This window comes from Aulonocara stuartgranti (genome assembly GCF_965226115.1).
Source record: "Aulonocara stuartgranti genome assembly, chromosome: 5".
In the NCBI taxonomy this organism is placed as follows: Eukaryota; Metazoa; Chordata; class Actinopteri; order Cichliformes; family Cichlidae; genus Aulonocara; species Aulonocara stuartgranti.
The window spans coordinates 8,001,991-8,025,415 of record NC_138943.1 but is presented as its reverse complement, the minus strand read 5'-3'; the positions used below and the strand labels follow the sequence as shown (position 1 = coordinate 8,025,415).

At 36.5% G+C, this 23,425-nt stretch overlaps 2 protein-coding genes across 4 annotated transcripts in view; both read left to right on the top strand.

The window, feature by feature from the left end:
* LOC309707389 (immunoglobulin-like and fibronectin type III domain-containing protein 1) overlaps positions 1-9,433 on the top strand; it is a gene marked incomplete at its 3' end in the record, with an annotated part of 29,635 nt that extends 20,202 nt beyond the window's left edge. The window contains exons 24-41 of the mRNA XM_082534697.1: positions 223-322; positions 710-791; positions 866-1,061; positions 1,336-1,449; positions 1,574-1,736; positions 1,841-2,113; positions 2,309-2,686; positions 3,160-3,284; positions 3,438-3,579; positions 3,883-4,176; positions 4,986-5,285; positions 5,671-5,847; positions 5,972-6,100; positions 6,237-6,545; positions 7,181-7,266; positions 7,372-7,564; positions 8,197-8,493; positions 9,090-9,433. Of these exons, the coding sequence (XP_082390823.1) occupies positions 223-322; positions 710-791; positions 866-1,061; positions 1,336-1,449; positions 1,574-1,736; positions 1,841-2,113; positions 2,309-2,686; positions 3,160-3,284; positions 3,438-3,579; positions 3,883-4,176; positions 4,986-5,285; positions 5,671-5,847; positions 5,972-6,100; positions 6,237-6,545; positions 7,181-7,266; positions 7,372-7,564; positions 8,197-8,493; positions 9,090-9,433 (3,702 nt within the window). The remainder of the gene's footprint in view (positions 1-222; positions 323-709; positions 792-865; positions 1,062-1,335; positions 1,450-1,573; positions 1,737-1,840; positions 2,114-2,308; positions 2,687-3,159; positions 3,285-3,437; positions 3,580-3,882; positions 4,177-4,985; positions 5,286-5,670; positions 5,848-5,971; positions 6,101-6,236; positions 6,546-7,180; positions 7,267-7,371; positions 7,565-8,196; positions 8,494-9,089) is intronic.
* Positions 9,434-11,122: 1,689 nt separating this feature from the next.
* On the top strand, positions 11,123-21,419 carry LOC309706063 (protein phosphatase 1 regulatory subunit 12B-like). 3 transcript variants are annotated; one of them, XM_082532282.1, is made up of 8 exons: positions 11,245-11,318; positions 13,847-14,022; positions 17,970-17,986; positions 18,160-18,289; positions 19,002-19,103; positions 19,288-19,338; positions 19,418-19,468; positions 21,010-21,419. In XM_082532282.1, the coding sequence occupies exons 2-8, from the start codon at positions 13,921-13,923 to the stop codon at positions 21,094-21,096; spliced, it is 540 nt and encodes a 179-aa protein (XP_082388408.1). In that variant the 5' UTR covers positions 11,245-11,318; positions 13,847-13,920; the 3' UTR covers positions 21,097-21,419. The 3 variants fall into 3 exon arrangements, with proteins under 3 accessions (XP_082388407.1, XP_082388406.1, XP_082388408.1); XM_082532280.1 differs by lacking the exon at positions 17,970-17,986 and having other exon boundaries at positions 11,125-11,318; XM_082532281.1 differs by lacking the exons at positions 17,970-17,986; positions 19,418-19,468 and having other exon boundaries at positions 11,123-11,318.
* The last annotated feature ends 2,006 nt before the right edge of the window (positions 21,420-23,425 follow it).

The window sequence follows — 23,425 nt, the reverse complement described above, 5'->3', positions numbered from 1 at the left end:
AGAAATAAACGAGAGATAACCTCAAGCCTAAAATATCCTAATAAAGCAAAGGGTCATGAACCAAAAGGAAAACCCAAAAAGCTTGGTCATAGACCCCAAACCATGACATATGGTGTTAAAGCTCCATAACCAAGTTTAACTTTTTTTGGGAGATAGACTCAGATATTGATTCCACTGTTGTCAAATATTTACATATTTCACGTGAGAATCATTTTTTGTCAGATAATCAACATCAATCCAGACCAAGCAGACACTTACAAGTGCTTTGCCACCAATGAATACGGAAAAGCTGTCTGCACCACCACTCTCAATGTCATTGCAGGTGAGCTTTATAGTTAACAATAAAAACTGAGTTAAACAACTTTACAATATACCATGTCTGGTAATTAATGACTTCTTGTTCTATTGTGGTTTTCATGCATGTATGAAGCCGGCTTCAGGAAGAAGAGCCAGGGAGGTAAGAAAGCATACTTTAACATGAAGTGGTTTACTCTTTCTAATAGCGTCCAATCCACAAGTTTCTTTTTAGAATTACAGACTTTTAGCATATTTATTCTTTGCAAAATTTTACTTCTATAGCAAAGATTTGTTTCTTTTTTATTGCAAAATAGTAAAATTTAAACAAAAACTTGACAGAGCCTTATAAGAATCCTTCACAATTAGATTTGGAAAAAAATACCACAAAGTGAAAAAAGTGTCCAGATGGCAGAATTTTATTTTAAATTTAAGTCAAAATGTCTTTCAGGAAGTCAGCAGGGACCACAGGATTTTAGATCAATGCTCAAGAAAACGTAAGTTCACATCAAAGTCAAATTATTCAAAATGTGTTCTGCGTGTTGTAATGGCCTCCAATGCCCTTTTTTAGTGTTGTTGTCACTAGGAAAAAGCAACTCCCACCACAGAAAGAGGGAGAAATTGATCCTAAACTCTGGGAACTGCTTATAAGTGCACCAAAGAAAGATTATGAAAAAATCTGCTTTGAATTTGGGGTTACTGACTTTCGGTGGATGTTGAAGAGATTGAACCAGATGAAGAAGGAAAGGGCAGACGAACAGGCAAAGGTACTGTATAAATTAACAGTTACACATGAATTCTGGATTTTGTATCCTGAACCAACGTTACTGAGTTTAACCAAGGAAGAAGGTTGACTTGCATCTTGAGCTTTACTTTAAACCCTGGTAGTTCATCCTGCTAAAGTCTGCTTGGTTATTTTAAATGTTTCTGATTTAATTCCTTCCTTCCATTTTTTCAAAACGTGATTATTTAAGCAGTAAAGTTTAAAACAACACTTGCAGACACATACATTAGATAAAACTTGTTATCTTTCCTTTATAGGTTGTAGAGCAGCTGGAAAATGTGAAACAAATTGAAGTGAAACCAAACGGAAAAGCTGAATTTGGATTTGACATGCAGCTATGGGATCCCAATAGTGCAGTTAACTTATACAAGGTGAATTTAAAAGCATTCTAAAACAGCAAAAAATAATAATAATTTTTAATTAAACTTGCTAAATAATAATTTAATAATGAAAATAAATACATAAATAATAATGTTACTACTTCTGTCTCAAAAGGATGGCGTAATGGTTCCTTATGCAGATGATGAAAATTCAAAACATAGCCTTAGGAAAAAAGGAACAAATTATATATTTAGCATTAAAGACCCTCAGCCAGAAGATGCTGGATTTTACCAGGTTGATGTCGAAGAGGCAAATGTTCTTACAACTGACTTCAGAGGCAAGTAAAACTACTCTTAAAGTTTATAAAACAAATCAAGTACATTTATATTTTGGAAATGAGATCATCTTGGGTTTCAAAATCTACCTTTTTTCCTCTCTTAGTGCCTGCAGTGGAGTTTGTAGACAAGATTAAGGATGCTAAGGCTGTTGAAAGTGAGGACGCTGTATTTCAGTGCATCTTGTCAACACCACTCAACAGAATTACTTGGTCAAGAGAAGACTCCTCACTTGAACATGGGGACAAATATGAGATCACTGTCTCAGAGGACAAACTAACTCACACATTAAGAGTAAAAGATTGTGAAATTGCAGATAAGGGAGCATATTATGCCATTGCTGGTATTGCTTCCAGCAGGGCCTCTCTCATGGTGGAAGGTGGGACATTTTTCTTTTTTGTACTCACAAAGTACAATAATAAATAAAAATGCAAATGGTGTAATACAAAGACAAATAGTCTTGACTGTTTGATAGTCATGATATTATTGAACCTGTTTTGCTCATCATTTATATTTTAGTCAAACCTTTTGACTGAAATAACTGTTCTCTCTATGTGTGTCAACTATAACTCAGAGGATCCACATGGTCGGAAAGGTCGCAAGGGAACCAAAACCATTGGACATGATAACCTGTCTAACCAAGGCTTGGACAAGGCAAAGATTTCAAAAGAGAAAGATGACTTGGAGGCAGTCAATCGAGCACTTGCTGAAAAGAAAGCTGCAAACACACTCGGAGATGCGAAAGATGGGGGTGATGGAAGAGATGGTTTAGGGGCTGGGGATGGTTCCAGTGGTAAAATTGGCGATGGTTCTAGTGACAGGGATGGTGATGGAACTGATGGAGATGATAAGAACCACTTAAGAAGCGAAGAAGATGATAAAGATACAAAAGATGATGCGAGTAAGAAGAAGCAATCACGAACTGGGCCTTTGGTTCCTGACACTGCCTTAGGTAAAACTCCATACAACATGGTTTAAAGACTGAATAATGTATGCTCAGATTACAGATTATTATAATGTCAAAGATTTAGCTCAGCTATTCTCAAGGGTTAGTATCTGCAAATACTTGTAACTTGGCAATATCAGCCCATTTTCAATCAGTGTTTCAGGATGACTCCACTAAAGGTTCGATCAGATATAATGTTTGAGGCTTAAGTATCATTTCTATTCCAGAGGGAGAAAATGGACAAAAGTGAATGTGGTTCAATTTTTAGTGAAAGATAATCATCATACATATTTCCCAATCCCATCTGCTGTCCACAAGAAAGTGCATACTGTAATGATAAGGATTTTTAAATTAAATTGTGCGCTTATGTGCTTTCAGTTTTATCTCTATTGTAATTTGCTACTGATGTGTCATTTTAAAAATAATCAAATCAATAATTTGTTATATAACGTGATTATTTTTTACATTTTCACATGTAGATCGAGGTGTTCAATTTGTCAGTGGGCTATCAGATACGAATGCCAATATTGGAGAACGGGTGGAGATGTCTTGCAAACTAAGCAGTGAGACGTCAGAGGGGCACTGGTACAAAAATGGGAAACTGGTAAGTCAAAGGAGTAAAACAGGAGTGTAACAAATTGCCACAATTCACTGTATATGGAAATTACTATAACTACGACTTTGTTGTTTTTCTACAAATAACTAACATTTTATATAGTTAATCACTTTTTTACTGTTTATTTACTTATTTGTCTAGCTAACAAATGAAGATGGGGTAACAATTATCAAAGATGGAGCCTTTCACAGGCTGATAGTTGATTGCTGTAAAAAAGATGATGCAGCTGTGTACCGCTTTGAAGCTGAAGGACGTAAATCAGAAGCAACACTTAGTATTCAAGGTCAGAATAAAATGAGTAACATGGCTGTAGCACGGCAAAACATATCAAATAATTAGTGCTGTCAGTGTCAATCTCGTTAAAATGACGTTAACACCATAACCACATTAACACGGCAAATCTCTGTTAGTGAGTTACCGCGGATCGCCCCGTGTGTGGGGCTGCACAGTGTCAACGCGGTTATGGCGTTGACGACATTTTAACAAGATTAACACTGACAGCACTACAAATAATATAATAACACTTTTTAAAAAAAGTTCTCAATGTTTAAATAAAACACTTTTTCCCGTCTCTCCTATACTAAAGATCCACCAAAAATGGACCCTGATGCACTAGGAAATTTCACAAAGCCAGTCATTATAAAGGCAGGCGAAAATGCTGAATGGAAGCTGCCATTCTCAGGCCAAGCACCAATGACTATACAGTGGTACAAGAATGACGATGAGCTGCTGCCAGCCCTCAATGTGAAGATTGAAACGTCTGATTCTGAGAGTCAACTACGCCTTATTAAGTGTCAAAGAAAAGACAGTGGAGAGGTGAAAATCAAAATAAAAAATGAATTCGGTACAACAGAGGCAATATCCAAACTTATTGTACTGGGTGAGTTTTCCTCAGATATAATTTGGCAGTTTCTGTGATAACAGCCGAGGACATGTTAGACATAAACAGGCTGTGGAAAAATAACATTTTCTACTTGAGCGTGCAAGTGGTATACTGGCAAATGTTTCACAAAAAAAGCCCTATGAATAAATAAACAAAGGCTTTTATCGCCACTGAAATGATAATGCTTTTAATTTTCCGGAGATGAATACAGCAATTAGAGGAGTATGTTTAGGAAATTATGACTTTGTAATAGCAAAAATTACAGACATTAGCTTAATTGTTACATATTATCTGGCATAATGACCTGTTCTAAGTTGGTTCTCTATTATATTTGCAGTTTGTTTGCTTATGTTGTGCTTTATTTACTTTATAAATTAAGTAAATAAAGCACAAATTATATTGTTCGTAGTGGTGTGAATAGTGAATAATTTAGTTGGTAGCTGGTTTGAGGCCCATCCCCATGCAAGAATGGAGATATTGCTTTAAGAGCAGAGCCTGTCTACAGAGAAACCTGTGCAATTATTCACTACAGTCTAATTACCATAATGCATGAATTCCAGCATGGCCAACAGAAGTGTACTGGATTGAGGCTTTCAACATGAAAATATCCATTTATTACCTTAAAAGACAGTCATAGAAATAAATCCCTGCTTGTAAAATGACCGTGCGTCAAATAAAGGCCTTAAGCAACTTAAGTACATTTTAAAAAAATGCCCTGGTTGCTAGTTGAACAAAAACGGTATGGCAAAATGTAGAATGTGCAAAGATAAATGCCTCTGACGCATTTCTTGTCATGTTGTCAACAGACAAACCAACCCCTCCACAAGGGCCTGTGGACATTATGGAAAGTGCTGTGACATCTGTTGAATTCAAATGGAAACCACCAAAAGACAATGGCGGATGTCCGATCGCAAACTACATCATAGAGCGACAACAAGTAGGCCGAAATAAATGGACAAGTCTTGGTGAGATACCCGGCAACAGCCCAAGTTTCAAAGATTCAGATGTGGACCCTGGAAGGAGATACTGCTACCGGATTAGAGCAAAGACTGCAGAAGGTATCAGTGACTACCTGCAGACAGAGGACATACCAGCTGGTGTATTACGTAAGTTTTCAGTTAATGCCTTCTTCTTCATTACTTTTTCTTTGTTCAGTTTAGAAGGAAGTATTACAAGGCATGTCTTTTTAGTATCCAGGTGGAAACACTTTGTTTATTGCAGTAAAACCCTGACTAGCCGCTAATAAAATGTTTTGGGAGAAGTTAAAAGAAATCCATAAAGAATATATACAAAGCTATGTTAAATATATTAAAAACACTGTCTCTGAATTTATGTGTCTAATAAATACCCTTCCATTTACACATTCTTTAGTTTTCAGCCACCTGCTAATTATGGATGACGGAAATAATAAAAGTAATGTTGAGAAACATGGCATGGCAACATTGATTAATTAACTCACTTTCACTTTTCTGTGTCATATATCCCCCGCAGGTTATCCTGGACCACCAGCTGTACCCAAAGTGGTCAGTGCCTTTAAAGACTGCATTAATCTGGCATGGAGTCCTCCATGTGACACTGGAGGAACCAAAATAGTGGGATACAATTTGGAAAAGAACAAGAAAGGCACCAATTACTGGAGCCTTGTAAATCAAAAGGGGCCAATTACAGGTATACAACTTAAATGCTGAGGTGCAGGACATTTAGCTCAAGAGTAAAAATAAATGCTTGTGATGTACCTGTACACATCAGTGCAGATTTGTATTGATATAATTGCTCCTTCTGTTGTCTATAGATACAAAGTATGCAGTTAAAGACGTATTTGAAGGAGCAGCATATGAATTTCGAGTGTCAGCTGTCAACCTGTCTGGTGCTGGAGATCCCAGCATTCCATGTGACACAGTTATTGCAAGAGATCCAATGAGTAAGTTAATCACACAGACTTATGTTTTACTGTATTTGGGGGGATTTTTCAGTCATGAAAGTCATTCTTTAAAGTAAATATAATTCTCTCTGTCGTGTAATATAAAAGCTTCATTCTCACCTTACTGTTATTGCAGAACCCCCAGGCAAAGTCACAGACCTTAAATTAACATCTTCCAATTACATGACATTTTCGCTGGCTTGGACTAAACCTAAGGAAGTGCAAGGGGTAGAAGATGAAGCCCAAGGGTATTATGTGGAGATCAGACCAATAGAGAGCCTTGAATGGACCCGCTGTAATACCACCCCAATTACTCTAACATCCTACACTGTGCTTGGCCTTAAGGCAATGGCCACATACTGGGTGAGAGTAATTGCCACCAATTATGGAGGTGATGGAGAACCTCAGAGCTTTGATAATTATATCATTGCTATGCCTCCTCCTGGTAAGAAATGCAGATTTTATAGTTTGGTTATTGGTTATTTCTAAAATGAGATATATTTATATTTATTTTTCACAAAATGCCAAAGAAAATATGCAGTTTTTCTTCTAATACAACACACCTACAGAGAGGAACAATTGTCTCGAAAAAGCTTACAGCTGTCAAAAAATAATGTTTGTGTGCTATACACCCATTTAATATCTGTAGATATACGAGACGGCGGGTGAGAATTGTTGTGACAAGACAGGTTATGACTGAAAACACATCTGATAGGATTATAAAGCCCAGCATGGACAAAAAAACTGCACTTCAAATGCATCATATCACCAAGCATAGCAATTTAAATCTGTAGTTCAAACTCAAAGAAGAATTGTAAAAGAAAAACTAATGAGTGCATTTAACATCTTATTAATTGTTAGTTTTATTCTCACTACTAGTACAGGTTTTCTGTGTAGCTGAATTATGACTAACAAAAGGGAGGTCTAACAATGGAATTAAGGTTAATTATACCCTTTTTGTCAACTATACACAGAGCACGTCCTCATAATACAGTAGAGAGATTCAAAATATAGAACTCCCTCAGCAGCTTTATGAATTACAAATTTAATTGTATTGTATTCTAAATCTATCCCTCACAGTCAAACCAAGGTTTAAAGACCGCAACATGAAGACCTTTGTGGTGGTGAAATCTGGAAACACTGTTCGCCTCAACATCAACTTTGAGGTATTATTCCACAGGCTTTTACTCTGTTCACTGTGTGAGAATCTAATCAATGCTGTTAGTTAATATAGCAATATATTAATTTGACTCCTATGCTGTCATCTACAGGCGTCTCCCATGCCTGAAATATTTTGGTTAAAAGATGGTATTCCAGTACCAAAGCATGTAACCATTACCAACTCTGATAAAGGATCTCAACTCTTAATTCCTACATCTGAGAGGACGGACACTGGCATTTATACCATTACTGTCAAGAACATGGTTGGCCAGGAAAGCTTCAATGTTGAAATCAGAGTTACAGGTAACTGTCCAAGAGCCATAGCAATGGTTTGTCATTGTTAGGCTAAATAAGACCATATATTGTAGCCAAATTAGAGTAAAACTATGAAATCTACTTATCCTGTAAGTTGGCTGGATACAGTTGCATGGTAATTGCGGTACAGAATAATAACTTAATTTGGTGACTTGGATTCTATTTGTATTCATACTACCACGGAAACATATGTTTTAGCAAATACAATGTGATTAAAGTAGGAACAGAATACATGTATTTATAACTTAATGTACCACATAGGTTGTACTACTTTAAGATCACATTAAAGGTATGCAACACTGTAGATAAGGGAATGCTTAAAGCCATAATCCTGTGACTGTAACAAAATACTCCAGTCCAATTTTCTCTCTGCCTTTTACTTTGCCTATTTCAAGAAATCCCTTTTTCTCCAAGCTACGCTTATTGCTGCAGCTAGCTGTACCTGTGTTAGGAGTTTTACTTGAATGAAAATCTTTCTAATTCAAAGCGTATCCGGCAGAAGCTGTACAAAAATCTATTTCCTGTCCAAACCATCAAGGGTACAATTTAGACTGAAAATCAGTAACCTAGCCCTGCTATATCAGTAAACAGTATTTTAAAATCTCTAAATTTTTCTCCAGATGATCCTAAACCTCCAGGTCCAGTGGAGCTGGAACAGAATATCCCAGGAACAGTGACACTGTCCTGGACTCCCTCTCCAGATGAAAAAAGGGATGACAGGCTGCACTACATGGTATCAAAGAGGGACTCCTTCAAACGGACTTGGAGAACAGTGGCAGACAACCTCTTTAACAACAAATTCACAGTTGTCAACATTTTACCTGGACGGCAGTATCACTTCAGGGTGTTTGCTAAAAATGACATGGGCCTTTCTCCACATTCCGAGTCCCCTGCATTTGAAACCAAAAAGGAAAAAGGTGTTTCAAGTTTTATCATGAAAACAATACAAAACTTGCAATCATTTTGCAAACTGTCAAACTAAATCACTGTTCCTAAGCTAAGCTAGGTTCTCAAGAAAGTGATGATTTCTTTAAACAGTAAACTATTAGATTTCCCTGACGTTCATTCATTGTTAGACTGGGGTTTGAGCCACAAATGTATAAAAATATTAATCAGATTGTCAATTAAGAAACTAAATAAGCCCTTTTCTGTATTCAATACAAAATAGCAAAGAAAGAAACAGGGGTCTCTGAGTGAGCGAGAATAAAATATGCACAGGCAGCCAATAACAGACGGCAAAACTGACAGTAAGAAAGTGCATGATAGCTATAAATATGGACTCATCTGTGAGCTTAAATGTGTCTGCTCATTACCCATGGTTATTAAAGATAAATGCATAACACACTTTTATCACAACCTTTACTTCAATCTAAGAAATCAGATTTGAAATCAACATAATGTTTAAATTTCACTAATTAATACTAACCATCCCTTATCATAAGTGTCCCAGTCTCCCCTACTTAATTATTATTTTTGTTAAAATATAATTACTTTTTGTAATTCTTTGTTTCAGAAAAGTTCCAAGTAAACAGGCCAGAGATAAAACACCGGATCTTCGATTCTCCTCCCTCATTTATTGTTCCCCTGAAGAGGCGTACAGCCCCACAAGGTTATGAATGCTACATGAGCTGTGCCATTAAGGGTGATCCAGCTCCACGTGTTACGTGGTACTGGAACAATATCAGCCTCAACACAAACACCAACTACCACATCACAAATGTATGTGGAGTCTGCTCCTTGCTTATATTGAGAGTGGGACCCAAAGACAACGGGGAATACAAAGTTGCCATACAGAACAAACTGGGCACTGCGGAGTCATCAATGATGCTGAATGTCAGAGGTATTCACAAGGTTTAACAATCATAAAGTTTTTACTAATTTGATTGTCTGTTGTAACATTTGAGTTTGCAGTATGTAGATTAAATAACCTTAGAGCAATATTGCTTTTTTTTGCAGAGTGAAGACAAGCCACAGCTCCTGGGAAGAAGCTGAACAAACACCTATGTGGAAATAATATAACCAATAAATAAAATGTAATGGAAAATGTGGTCATTTTTGTTTAAATGGTGGATGTTGCAAAAATAGTTTAAAAATTGCTCTTTTTTAAAATTCTGGAAAGGGATCCAAAGCATTTTGAAAGAAAGACAGTTTGAACATTTCAACACAAATGTGAAGTGCCATTGCTAGTATCTTAAGATTACATTTATTTATTTTCCACAAATCACAAAATATCCAGGTTAACTGTGTACTGCAACTAGTATGAATTATGATGAAACAGCTCTCTCTTGAGGTGAATGTGCAGTGTGACACCTGAATGCTACAATAACAGAGTTAAAGACAGTCACATCAGATGGCAGAGAGATGGAAAATTTCCAGGTACAGAAAACATAAAAGACTGCATTTCCATCTTACTTCATATGTTTAAAATCAAAAGGCTTTAGTATTAATATATTAGTGTTTGAACTGCAGCAAAATGTTACAAGTCAAGCTCTTTCCTCTTTTATTGACCATGTAATGTGTAGTTTCAAACATTCCTCAAAATCATATTTTGTAGTAATTTAGTGGTAATGAAGCCATTTAGGCTTATGATTTATCAGTAGATCTATGTTTAAAAATAGAAAAGATATCAGGGAAAACATATGTTGCTGTAGCTCAGGAGGTAGAGCAGGTCATCTACTAATTGGAAGGTTGGTGGCATGCCAGATATCCTTGAGCAAGATCCTAATTCCAAGTTGATCTCTGATGCATCCATTGGAGTATGAATGTGTGTGAATGTTAGAAAGAAAGCACTCAAGTAGAAAAAGCATAGGAAAAAAGTGTCTGTGTGAATGAGGCAAGTTGTATAATGCACTTTGAGTGCTCCAGCAGAGTAAAAAGGTGCTATGAAGTGAATTTAGTTCACAGAAGACACCCAACTCTGGTTAACTCCCTTTGCTGTTTCTACTGTGAAGTAAAAATCATACCGGCCGCAACAAGAAGCAGCTTCCTCCTGTTGGAGAAACTAGTGTGGTGAATGCTAGTGTTGGTCCTTTGTACCTTTACAGTCAGGCCTCTGAGAAGAGGGATGTATATGTAACATCAGCACAATCTTAAGAAACTGTCTTTACAACAGCAATACCTCCAGCAGGTGACGGAGATCACAGAAGCACAAATTATCTAACTTTATCACCTCTAATCAACCGGACTCTTAATTAATATTAAGTACTTCTATAGTTACTTATTTCATTCCTTCCTTCCTTCGGAAGTTGCATTAAAACACACACACACACGTCATATATACATGAGTTTAAAAACAAGGCACCAAGATATAAATAAAATAATGGAAGCATTGCAGTTTCACTTCATAGATAAACGTGTAACTGTTACGGCCCTAGCAAACTTGTTATGTGTTTTAGTGTGTCCCGTTTTCCTTCTCGCCTGACTTCGGCCGCCATCCAGTTCCCCCGAGTGGCCAGTGCACAGCTGGGTTCACTCAGCAATTAGCCACCCAACAGTAAAAGTTGTTGAAGAGCTGCTCACTGAGCAGCTTCAATGCTGTGGTGTGCTTGGGCGTCTGAGTCAGAACGCCAAGCCTGTAGAGGCCTAAGCTGCAGTGTTGCCAACTCCTCAGTAAGGAAAATCGCTATTGGTTGTCCTAAAAGTCGCTAAATGACGTCATCGCCTATTTTGCATAATTGATCATGCTAATCTAATTGCACCTATGTTGTTGGAGAGAGAAATAACATCGTGGAAGAGACATAAAGTGAGTAAAAAACGTCCTAAATGCATTTAGAGTTTATTTAGAACTACAAATTAAATTTATTTTAGCAATTATTGTTTTTTTTTAATGTTACAATTCCAACCCTGCTCCTTTACCCGGGCTTGGACCGGCAAAAGTGACCCGAAAAAGGCACTCTGGTGGAGTTACTTTGTGTGTGTGTGTGTGTGTGTGTGTGTGTGTGTGTGTGTGTGTGTGTGTGTGTGTGTGTGTTTGTTTGTTTGTTTATAAGTAGTTTTAAACCTTGTGATCCACAAAACAGCATAAGAGTAAAAGAAGAACTGACTGCGTTACAGCACCCGCTGCTTGTCGAGAGTAAAAGCGATGCGCGCTTTCACGTATTTTTTTAGCGACTTTCTTTAGAAAAAAAAAGTCGCTAAGGGGTCTGAAAACTCACTAAATATAGCGACAAAGTCGCTAAATTGGCAACACTGCTAAGCTGAGGTGTGTCTTGACAGTATTTGGGTCTTCAAGCTACTAGACGGTAGCTAGAGCCTGTTTACAGGAGCAGTGTTTTTCTTTGCTTTGCAGTGTCCGTTCTTTTCAGCACATTTTAGTTTGTTGATACCTAATGACGGTTTGATGAAGCCCTGTGAATGTGTCCAATCTTGATGTTTCCATGTGCTTTTTATAATGTCTTTACTTATATTACTAAATAGACTTTAGTGAACAGGATTTACAAAGGGGTTATATTTCTGCTATCCTCTTGGTCCGATTTCTCTTTAAAAAAAAATAAATTTTTAATGTCAATTAGACTTTTTAACTGGATAAATAAAGGATACATAAATGTCAGGTTCCCATATTGTGGGTTCTACCTTATGACAAGAATGTCATGTTTGTGGCTCAAGATGACTTGATATCATTCGTGAGGGATGCATTTAACATATGTTTCACATATTATAGGCCAACAAGTCAGTTATAGCAATTTAAAAACGGGAAATCACTTTACACAGTTCTCTCAGTGTCAAGTTCTTTTGTGAAAGGTACTGTTTTCTGCCAGCAGGTGGTGCCTGGTTACTGCCATATGATGATGAAGCATACTGAATAAAGGGGATATGGAGAAAACAAAACCTTTGTAACTAGTGGATATGTGCCGTTAATCTTTATTTATTCTTTTATTTTTGTAGCCAATTTACAAGTTACTGTTAAATGTAACCTCAGATACCTCAGATTTCTCATGTTAAGTGGACTACTGTCATCTTTCCTTGGTCTTTGAACTGAAACTGATTAAAAGGCCACAGCAAGCCCTTTTTAAGTGAGTGACTGACTCCTACATTGTTAGGATGTTGCACTTTATGTAAACTGTACTGTCTCGCTATTGTCCAACATGAAATAAATAGAATAATCCAGAATTCTTCTTTAGTTGCAGTTACATCATGTACGATGTGCTCCCATCAGCATTCCTGTAAAAATTTAAATTTGTAGAATTATTAGATTTTTAATGTGATTAGAGTACATGGAGATGATGTGTACACTGAGGCTGAAAAAAGAAATAAAACCAAGCCCTAGTTTGGTATGACTAAGATTCCTAAAACTTTCACCTCTCATAATGCTAAGAAATTACTCAGAATCAGATATTTTTGCTAAAAAAAAAAAAAGTGTGTCTTTACCACTGGCACAAATTTACAGCAGTGCATTATTTGGTAATAACTTGCAGAAAATGTACCCTTTTTAGATAAATGAATGCCAAAAAACTGCCTTTGAGCTGGTTACACTGCATTGCAACTAATGTAACCACAGACACATGCAACTTGGAGCTCGGTCAAAAGATTAACCTTTAACGACAGAATATACTGTAAGACATAGTATACACATGTCTCCATGGCCAAGCACCCTATATGTTTTTATTATTACTTTTCCTTCCTTTACTACTGTACATTCAGATGTGTCTTCCGCTAGTTATTTAAACTGGTAGGTTTTCATTTATTTATTTATTTATTTATTTATTTTAATGTAAAAACCTTGGTTCCCTTTTGCTTAAAGGACTCTATAGTAAATCACATTTTAATTCACAAGGAAAAAAATACTTCTTTGCCTTGAAATAAGTTTACTTCCCTTTGCATTACATACAACATCACATTTACAGAATTTACATTGCATCAAAGTTACACCATAATATACAAAACAAGCTTTTCTTTAAAAAAGAGAATAATGTATATTCATTTTAAAATACTATTAATTTGACTTTTTATTGTATTTGTAATTTTTACTCTGGTTTGTTAATTCCTTTACACAATGTTGCTATAAATCCTTGTGTACACACACACACACACACACACACACACGCATGCACACGCACACACATTGCAGCCCGCCTACTCCCCTCTCCCACCACTTCGCCCCACTATCTCACACTTGTGCAATTGTTTCACTCTCTTCTGATATGCAATGTCTCACTATCACGTGAAGAAGACGCTTGGATTGTCCTTTAACCAAAGAAAAAACAAATCTGATTTTAATCTTACTGGATAAAAAAAAATACATATCTCTCTACTTCTCTTTCGTTTAAGAAGAACATTAAAAAAAAATTGGACATACTTCTGACGACAATACTGCTGCATGCAGTGGTTCCAGCTGCCCAGGAGCGATGTCATCTCTACCCTCTCACAACAAAGATCCGTCACGCATCAGAAAGCAGTTCTCTGACTCTTGTCCAGTTTCTTCTGTTGCCACTACTAAGAGCCTGCGGGTAAGGCCTGATTGTCTTTAATCTTTTAAGTGTTTGTTTAGTGGCAGGAAATGCCATAAAAGGAAAACATTAACTTTGAGGTTCGGTCATTGTCGAAGAAATGTGTTGAAAACAAGCCACAGAGGTATTTCTGAGCATTAGAACACACATAACTCATCACTGCCTTCAATCCAATTCTATTTTTTTTTTTTTTTTTGGTCTGTTTTGTTTTTTGGACATAATTGTGTGGCATTAGCTAATCATTTTGTATGATTTATGCAGTACAATTAGGAAAAATTAGGGAAGTAGAATTTCTCAAAATATGCTAGACTTCATGTGTCTTCAACTGTTTCTGCAACATGATTACAATGTTTTATTTTGGTAGTCCAGTTTGACATTCTATAACTGCAGAGGAGATTTTGTGGTAATTTAGTCCAATACAGCCCAAAGTGTTATATTTACCCAATAATGTGCTATTTTTACATTCTAAATAAATCGTGTGTTTTCCTTTAAGTTCGAATAGCTTATCTTTGGGATTACTTATTTTATTGCATTCTAGGGTCTGTGGAGTTAGATTATTAGATACTTGTAATAAACCATGTGGAGAATGTGCAGTTTTATATTGTTCATTACTGTATATGGGGATAGTTCAAATGACCATAGTAACACATAAACTGATAAATAAAGCTACACGTTGATGTTCGTGAGCAAGGGAGCAGAAAACTTGAAGGAAATGTTGTAATGAGCAGTTAGTCTTATCTGTTTATGCAAACCAAGAACCTCTTGAGAAAAATATATGGTGTGACGCAGAGAAAAGTTTGTGAGAGAAAGGGCAACAGGAAGAAAGGAGGAGGAGGAGGAGGCAAGAGAAAAATAGAGAGAAAGAGAGACAGAGCAGGGGGGATGAAAGACAGGATGAAGAGGAACAGAAGGAAAGAGGGACAGAGTGCTTGGAGGACTGACTTGTGGGAACCCAGTATTTATGGATGTTTATCTCTCTGCTAGTCCTAAGGGAAGTTCATATTTTCCATTTGGGAATAGCTGGTCATTAGACAAAAAGTCCCTCACAGAATCTGGGAAGGCTGGAGGACAGATTTCAGATGGAGTCAGTCCTTCATGAGACAAAGACACAAACTTTTTGATCAGAATCTGTTTCTGTGCGATACTGCTTAATATAAATCCGAGCTTTTTCCAGGTCTGAATACAGTATATTGTTCATTGTCATTTACATAGCATGGCAGGGTTTGCAGACATGACTGGATGTCATCTCTTTAAAGGTCCCATAAATGTCTGAAGTGAAGCGTATCACTGTGTTTACACAATGTGCCTTCAACTTAAAACCCTGTCTCTTCTTTAGAGAATTTAGCTTACTTTATCAGTTTCACATGACATGTAGCCCTCAGGCAAAGGATACATATCTGCTTTTTGGCTGAAGTTTATACTACAGTCTCTACCAAAGGTCTCTGAAAGAATAAAGATGCAGTGTAAACTGTAACTGTGTGGACTGTCTTATATTAACAAGTCAATTCTCTGTTTGAATTTTCTAAAAGACAAAATGCAGAAGTACAGGCAAAAAGCAAGATCATTACTTTTACAAGCTTTAAACAAACGTATTGTTTGCACTAAAAGAGTTACAGTAAGAGCTTTTCTTATGATGAATAAACAGAAAGCACACTTGAGGATTAAAAGGTGGGTTTAGAAAAGAAACGTGGCGAAGCTATTTTTGTCTACTGGAGGCTGTATTTTGCTTTCTTGCCTTTTAATCTATCACACAAAAGTGGGCAGCCATGCTAGTATCTTTACAAGGCTGTATTTAGGAACAGCGGTGCTTTCAGCTAAATGCTAATGTCACCACAGGACTTGGGCATATATTTTCTTTTGCTCTCTAAGGTTAGGATGTTTGTCCCATAACGTTTGCTAATCAAATGATAAAATCTTACCAGATTATTGCAGACAAATTTTTGAAGTATAACAATAACAAGTATCCAAGAAGTCCTCCAAGCACATAATAGTGTTGCTAATTTGTTCCTACTAATTTTAATAAAGAAATTCTTTATATGGATATCCATAATCTGTAGGCAAGGGACATAATGTTTGGTAGTGACAATGTTTCTGTTTATAGGCTGCTTGTAGTCTGAGTGCTATTGACCGATGATTTAGCAGGTTTGGGTGCATGCAAGTAAGCAGTCAGCATGGAGAGCAAAAGAAACAGCATTTGCAAAAAACATCCAACTGTTGAAACGAAGACTCCAGTCTGACCTTTTTCTAAAATGACTGTTTAGTTTTGCCTTGGCTCTCTGTTTATTTTTCATTTCCTCTTGCTATTTGGTTGAATTCAGACACAGAAACTAGTTGGTTAGCATTAGATAACAAGAGCAATCTGAGTTAAAATACACAAAAAAGCAGTAAACACATGTTAAAAAACAGCTTTATTTCCTATACTGGTGCTGAGTTACACTCACAGATTGTAAATAAAGCTGGATATAGCCACTGTGACATCATCTATAACTGGTCCTGCAGTGAAACTTCTAGCTGAGCATGTTTGCCACTGCTAGCTGTTTTGAAACCAAATTTCATGAGTGACATTAAACTGAAGGCGCTTGTAGGAAATGGAAATGGAGTGGAACTCATGTGATGTTTTATAGTCTTACTGACCACTCAAAGTGCTTTGGACTACAAGGTACGAGCTTCGAGCATATATAATCTAAGTACTTTATCTACCTCATGTTTATGGCCAATTTAAAATGACCAGATAAACCACAAATACAAATCTTGAGAGAAAGCCCAAGTGTCAGTACAAAAACACATGCAGGCACGGGGAGAACATAACAACATGCTCCCCAGAGAAAGACCTACCTTATCAGACAAGATATGCCTATTCTAAACAATTCTCTATTTGAGCCTTAATTTTTGCAGTAATGGTAAACATATTTCAAGCAAGTGCTAGAGACTATTCAGGGGGCAGAAGAGTGTTTGTTGAGCTCATGGATCAGAGGAGCCAGTGGATGTTTTCTATAGAGTCTGACTTCTATTTGCATCATAGGCACTGCCAGTTGCTGGCCACGGAAGAATAGAGGCTCAAGGGACTTTTACAATGGCTATAGTCTTCAGAAAAGAAAGCTAAGTCCATTGTTTAGATACAGTCTATAGTTTCACTACAGTTGAATGTGGCAGCACAAGTGTACATCTTATTGTTGCTAGTGGTCTTAACTTTAAAATTTCAAATCACAAAAGGAAACAAACTTTAAAAAAATATGCTATGGCCTTCCCAGTCACTGGATCTCAACTGTCAACTCAGCAGAACTGGTGTGGAAGACTTTGTACCATATATATAGTCCTTATATTTCATACTTTATTATATTTACTAACCTTATAAGTTGATGTATTATCCTATATTTTGTCATCTCCTGAGGAAATTATTTCCTAATTTGGAGTTAAGCAGTAGTCGGTGCAGTAGTTATTACCTTTTTTGGATGTGTTTTAGCTATCTGTGCTTGTCAGTTTATTTAAGGAATCATTTCCTCTCCCCCCTTTAACTTGGCTGAGAATTTCAGACTGCCATAAACCTTTTTTTCCCCACTAAAAGTCCATTTCAAGATAATTCTTGAACAAGTAATTTTCCAGAAACCCAGACATGCAATTGCATGAATATTGATAATATAGTCTGTATCTATTTTTGTTGACATTGTGCCTGTAATAAAACATGCTCTGAGTCCAAATTACCTTTATTTTAGTGTAACAGTCTTATGCAGAAGAAAATGTTTGTGCATTTGCTGGAAAATGGGGTTGAAATAGTTCCTTATGCAATGTAAGGGGTTAAGCACAGCTGATATCTTGGTTAAGAGAATCAGGAATGTTTATAAAAGTGATTAGTGTGGTTGTCATACTGTATTTTTTTTTATTTATTTATTTTTTTTAAACTTTGGTCAGATTGCACCCCTTTCTAAAACATTTTCTTCTCATTTCAGCATGAGAGGCTCTCTAGGTAAGGTTCTTCTAATTTGATTTACACCATCAGTAAGAAAGGCATTACCACGTATTACCAGAATGACAACAAAAACAGGAATCTATCCATTACTGACAGGAGTATATCCATTCAATTGGGCAAAGAGTGTGCTAAATCTGAATTAATAGTTAATACATCTCCTGTGTCTTCAGATTGGGATCATCTGATGTCTCCAATGACACATCAACAAACCATGCTGAGTCCTACTTTTTACAAAGAGAGAACAGACTATCTGCAAGGAAAAAGGCACAAGAAGAGACAGCAAATAATGATTATAAAAAGGTATGTGATACACCTTAAATACAAATATACACGACTGTTATAGATTTGTAATATGTAGATTCTGAGTGCTACTTTTTGACAGTACTGTAGATGCGTATGTACTGTAATAAAAGAACAAAAATAAAAAGAGCACACAGAGATTCAGTGGGCTCAATAATTCGTAACATTTGGATTTAATGAAAATGATGAATAGAATGGGAGCTACTGCTGATAATAATCAAATCTAATTTCAAATAGAAATTAAGTATGTAAATTTAATACCACTGCACTTTTTTAATGTTGTCAGATGAGAAAAATAGTTTATTCATATGAAATTATATGAAAATGAATCAGAATCACGTATTCAGGGGGGCAGATACTACGATGCTAATGGGTTCTATGTCGCTTTATGAAAGTAATATGATCACCAAAGATAGCACAGCTTATCTTGACAAACACAAGTGCCATGAGTGATTCATCCAAAACTTGTTGAAGCATTTCCCTCACAGCCACTAATGTGAACATCATGGGAGGAAAAAAGTCTCCAAAGTCAATATGATTCATTATACATGTAACACATATACTAAACCTAATGGCAATCTAATGTCTGTCAAGATATTTTAAGGAAGAAATCTGACCCTGATGGCAATTGATGAAAACTGAAACTACCACAAAAATGTGTCCTGGTGGCAGTGTTTGGTGGTGGAAATCCTAACATGTGGGTATTTTGTAGATGTATGAAAAGGCACTGGCAACAAATCAAAGGCTCAAGTCCCGACTGGAAACAAGTAAACAGGAACTCACCATGATGCAAGACCAGCTGGAGAGAGCACAGGTACTCTAAGCAAGGCTGAAGTAATGATCCAGAAACACTACTGAGAAACAAATTAACCACTTGTTTGAAAAGGGCAACAGTCCATTTTTTTACATAAATATGAGACATTGATAACAGAGACTCCATAATCAAGCTGTTTCCATAAATTGCAATCTTTTCTCATAGTAATCTCTCTTTGCTGCAGAAGGGGAGACAGGATGACTGTGGGGCCAATGTGCTAGAAGCAGAAAAAAAGGTATGGACTCAAGAGGAGAAGTGTTTTTTAAGCATTTTTACTCGTTTATTTTAATTACCTTTAATGATTATACTTAAAGGAAAGCTGGAGCCTTAAAAAGAGGATATCAGATATGGAAGAACAACTGAAGGTAAATGTTTTATAAATGCCTTAAAATTGAATTTGAACATTAAGCCTCTTTTGAGAATATACAGTAAGTGTTTGGTTGTAACTTGGTGCTGTGGTCTCAGCTGTTTTGTCTTCAGTGGTTTTAGCTGACATCATTTGTCACCATTATGCTCTGCTGGCTGTGCAATGTGTGAGCACTGCAGCGAGTGAGCAATCAGTATTCATGTGCAGCGTAAAGCCCACAAATGTCTGCTGTGTTCTGCACAAGTGAATGCAAACAAAAACCTCTTGTTGTCTGTGAATGAGAGACCTAAACAAAGATGCTGGTCTAAAAATATACCTTTACAACAGAGAAATTATTCAAAACTGGTCTAAAAGCATCTGTCTGTCAGTGTGTATGAACACATTATTGTATTTGTTTAATAAAGATCAGTCTGTCCTTTATTCTTTAGGCCAGTTTTCTTTCTGTACCAGTTACTAATAAGAGTACAAACCAGAAACCTTCATAGAATGTAGATAAAAGATGGACATACCGTAGTCAGTATGATATCAGGTTTGGTTTGAAATAGGTTTAGAAGCCTCAGGCCATGGATCAGATTGAGAAACCAAGAAGCACTGAACACTTGTACAGTAGCAAACTATGAGTCACAAGGTAGGTCCTCTCTGCAGCATACCTGGTTTTTTCCATCCTATTTGACTTGAATGGGGTCCAGAATCTAAAAAGAGAACTTAAAAGTAGCGGCTAAGACCACAGGGGAGTGTTTACGCTGGCCATAGCTCAAAGGAGCCAAAAAAAATTTTTTCCCATAGATTACTATACAACTGAACATGCAGGAACCATCTCATGCTGGTGATAAGACAGACTGTAGGTTTAAGGCACTTTTGCATTGCTTTCACTTTTCAGACCCTGAAGCTACGTCCATCATTTATAAACACCAGCAAGCTTGTATGAGTTTCACTTTAAGCAGGACCTTGTTACTGTCCACTTTGTGAGCAAGAATTTTTTTTCTCTTAGAAGACACCGTTCTGTATCCCTGTGTTTCTCTCTCCTGTGTTATGCACAACTTTTAAAAAGTGGTCTCTGCACAGATCAAGATTCATTGTATTTATTAATATTATATGTAAATGTTATGACAGTTACGGGGTGTTGTGGTCACTGTCGATCAAATCTAGTGAAACAAATTTTGTGCTCAAAGTAAATATTGTTTATAGCAAAAAAATGTTTACTTGTGGTTTTGCAAGAATCCAAGGTTATGCCTTTGTTTTAAGAGGTAGATTAGCATGTGTTCTGCGGGTGGTCTGTTGTACTCTGAATCTGCTACCTCCCATTTGATGTGACCAAGGCTGAAAAGATTACTGACATGACCAGAAATAAAAACCAGTCCTTGGTGTGTAGCCCATGAAGACACTACCAAAATATGAACTTACTTTTAAACTACAAATTAAGAACAAGCAAATCCTTATACTAGCCACTGTAAGCAGAAATGCTCTACCTGGGACGAGTTGTAGGACTTTTTAGATACTCTGTCCACCCTTATGTTTTTATACTCTCTTTTCCCTCAGATTAAAGCAGAGCTTAAAATGGAAAACCAGAGACTAAAGGATGAGAATGGGGCTTTAATCCGTGTCATCACCAAACTCTCCAAGTGAGAAGGGAAGCAGACAGGAGGGAGGAAGAAGAAGAAAGGATTCAAGAAGTCATATTTTAATCTGTATCCTTTAAATTTCTGAAAGCATAAGTCCATCCTCTGAAAAGATATGTACATTGGTCAGCAGAATGTATTAAACTGAGCCCTTTCTACTGATTGTTTAGAAAGATGAAAGAGATGTTGATTTAATACTGATTTTCCATCCTCCTGTTCACATATAAGAAGACACATTTGTCCAACTGTAAATGCACAATGCATCAATTTAAAATGTAAACTCACTAAATATTTCTAAATAAAGGCAAATGCCAGTTTACGTGTTTCTTATTACTGTCTTTACGTGAATAAATTGTCCTCAAGTAAACAGTATATGAAATTTTGGTACTGAGTAGACACTTTCACAAAAATGGACAAAATATTGCAGGTATTTCCAAAGAAGCATTGCCATGGAAACAGCAATATTTGGCCTATTCCATATGCAGATCATGAAAATGGGCTCTGAACTATCAGGGACAGTGGGTGATGGATGAGAAACATTTTTTAGGAACGTAGGAGTGTCATCTCTGATTTAAGAGCTTTACCTTGACTGATGATATTGCAAGTAACACGATCTTTGGCTTACAAGTTTAAATAGAAAAAATGTTTGTATTATGTATTTATATATTTTTTCCCTATAAAAGTGTCAAAACAAATTTAGCTTTCTTGTAAAATATCACCTCAATCTCATGCACTTATTAATCTGTCATATTAGCGTCAATTAAGTAGGAGTTGTGGTGATTTTGATCAAATCACATGGACTTTATCGCTAAATGGTGAATATGATATCCTTTATTTAAAGGCATAAAACTGTGTCTTTTTTTTTTTTTTTTAACGCTGGGCTGTCATCTATGTGTCACACTCAGCTACTAAGCTGTTTCTTGGCATTTATTTTATGCATGCAACGCCACCCGCTGACCATAAATGGAAATGCATCCTCTACATACATTTACACAACACATGGGACAAAGCTACTTAAAATGCCTTTATTTCCTATTATTACATATGAACAACACAGAGATATGCTCTGATCACATCCTCATATTTTGGTTCCCTTGAGTACTTCAGTTCTACACAGAATGATGTATGAGTACAACTTTTTTGGTCTTTTTTGTTTGCTTTTCTGCTGGAAAAACATGGATTCTGTACAGAATTAAATCATGCAGTTCACAAAAAGGCACAACTATTGACACACCTCTACAACAAGACAAAACAAGAATGACGAACGACATTCAAGCATTTCCCTTGTCTATGTTGCTGGGTAAGTGAATATACAAGCGAGCTTGACTGTCTTTGGATGTTCTGTTATATGGCTATGTTGACTTAACAGGATTATGACTGTAAAGGAACCATTACCGAAGCAGCAGGTTGGCAGTATTGCATTTCGAATGTTGAATGTTGAATCTGCACTGTTTGGGTCTGCTCTGTGCCTAAGACAGCTTGTGAGACCCAGGAAGACAGGGATTTTGTTGCCTGCATCGCAGAGAACATACCTAACATACCTTAACAGAAGACCATTTAACGAATGCCGGCTCTACACTCCTGTTGAAAATACATAAACTAGCACATGTAAAATATAAGTTCTATATCAAAGAGTAGAGGATGTGCTGACACACGGTGTACTAAAGGATGTAATGAGGTGCTTCTCCACAAAAAAGATATTGGAATTAGACATTAATCCTCTGTCTTCAGCTCATCTCCTCGAAACCAGAAACAGTCTTAATGTGAAAGAGAGTGAAGAGAGGATTAGGCGCGTTCATCTCCATGCACTCCATCTTATAAATAAGGCTTTATCTAAACGTAAATGATAATGACTCAAAAAGCAGAAAAATGAAGGCCCACATTGTAAATGATGTGGTAGACAGCGTCAGTATCTAAGAGCATGCACAAGCGACACAACACCAGCTCATCCTATTGTAATCCCTTAGTTAAAGTATATCAGTTCATACAGTGGCATTTGTAATGAAAAAAAATATTGATTGCTTGATTATTAGATGGTAGCTACTTAAAAGAACAGCATCAATAATCTGGTATGCTGTAATAATATTTAATTACTTATGAAGCAAAGAAGACACTACTGAATAATGAATTTACAACTGAATTCAGTTTAATTTATCCTACAATTTAAATAAAAGCTAATTTTCTTGAAAAGCAAGAAGATGAGGAGGTACAATTTAATGACGTGTGACGAAAAAGGGGCTACAAGTCAGTTAGCTAATGTACGGCACTGACATTTGATTAACTAAGACTTGACACCCGTCTGGCAGGAGTACATGAAGGAAACACTTAGGTACACT

Coding starts and splice junctions, on each gene's coding strand:
- LOC309706063 (XM_082532280.1), top strand. CDS start 11,277: ATGTTGTTGGAGAGAGAAATAACATCGTGGAAGAGACATAAA. Junction 18,290..19,001: donor CAAATAATGATTATAAAAAG/GTATGTGATACA, acceptor GGTATTTTGTAG/ATGTATGAAAAGGCACTGGC. Junction 19,469..21,009: donor ATATGGAAGAACAACTGAAG/GTAAATGTTTTA, acceptor CTTTTCCCTCAG/ATTAAAGCAGAGCTTAAAAT.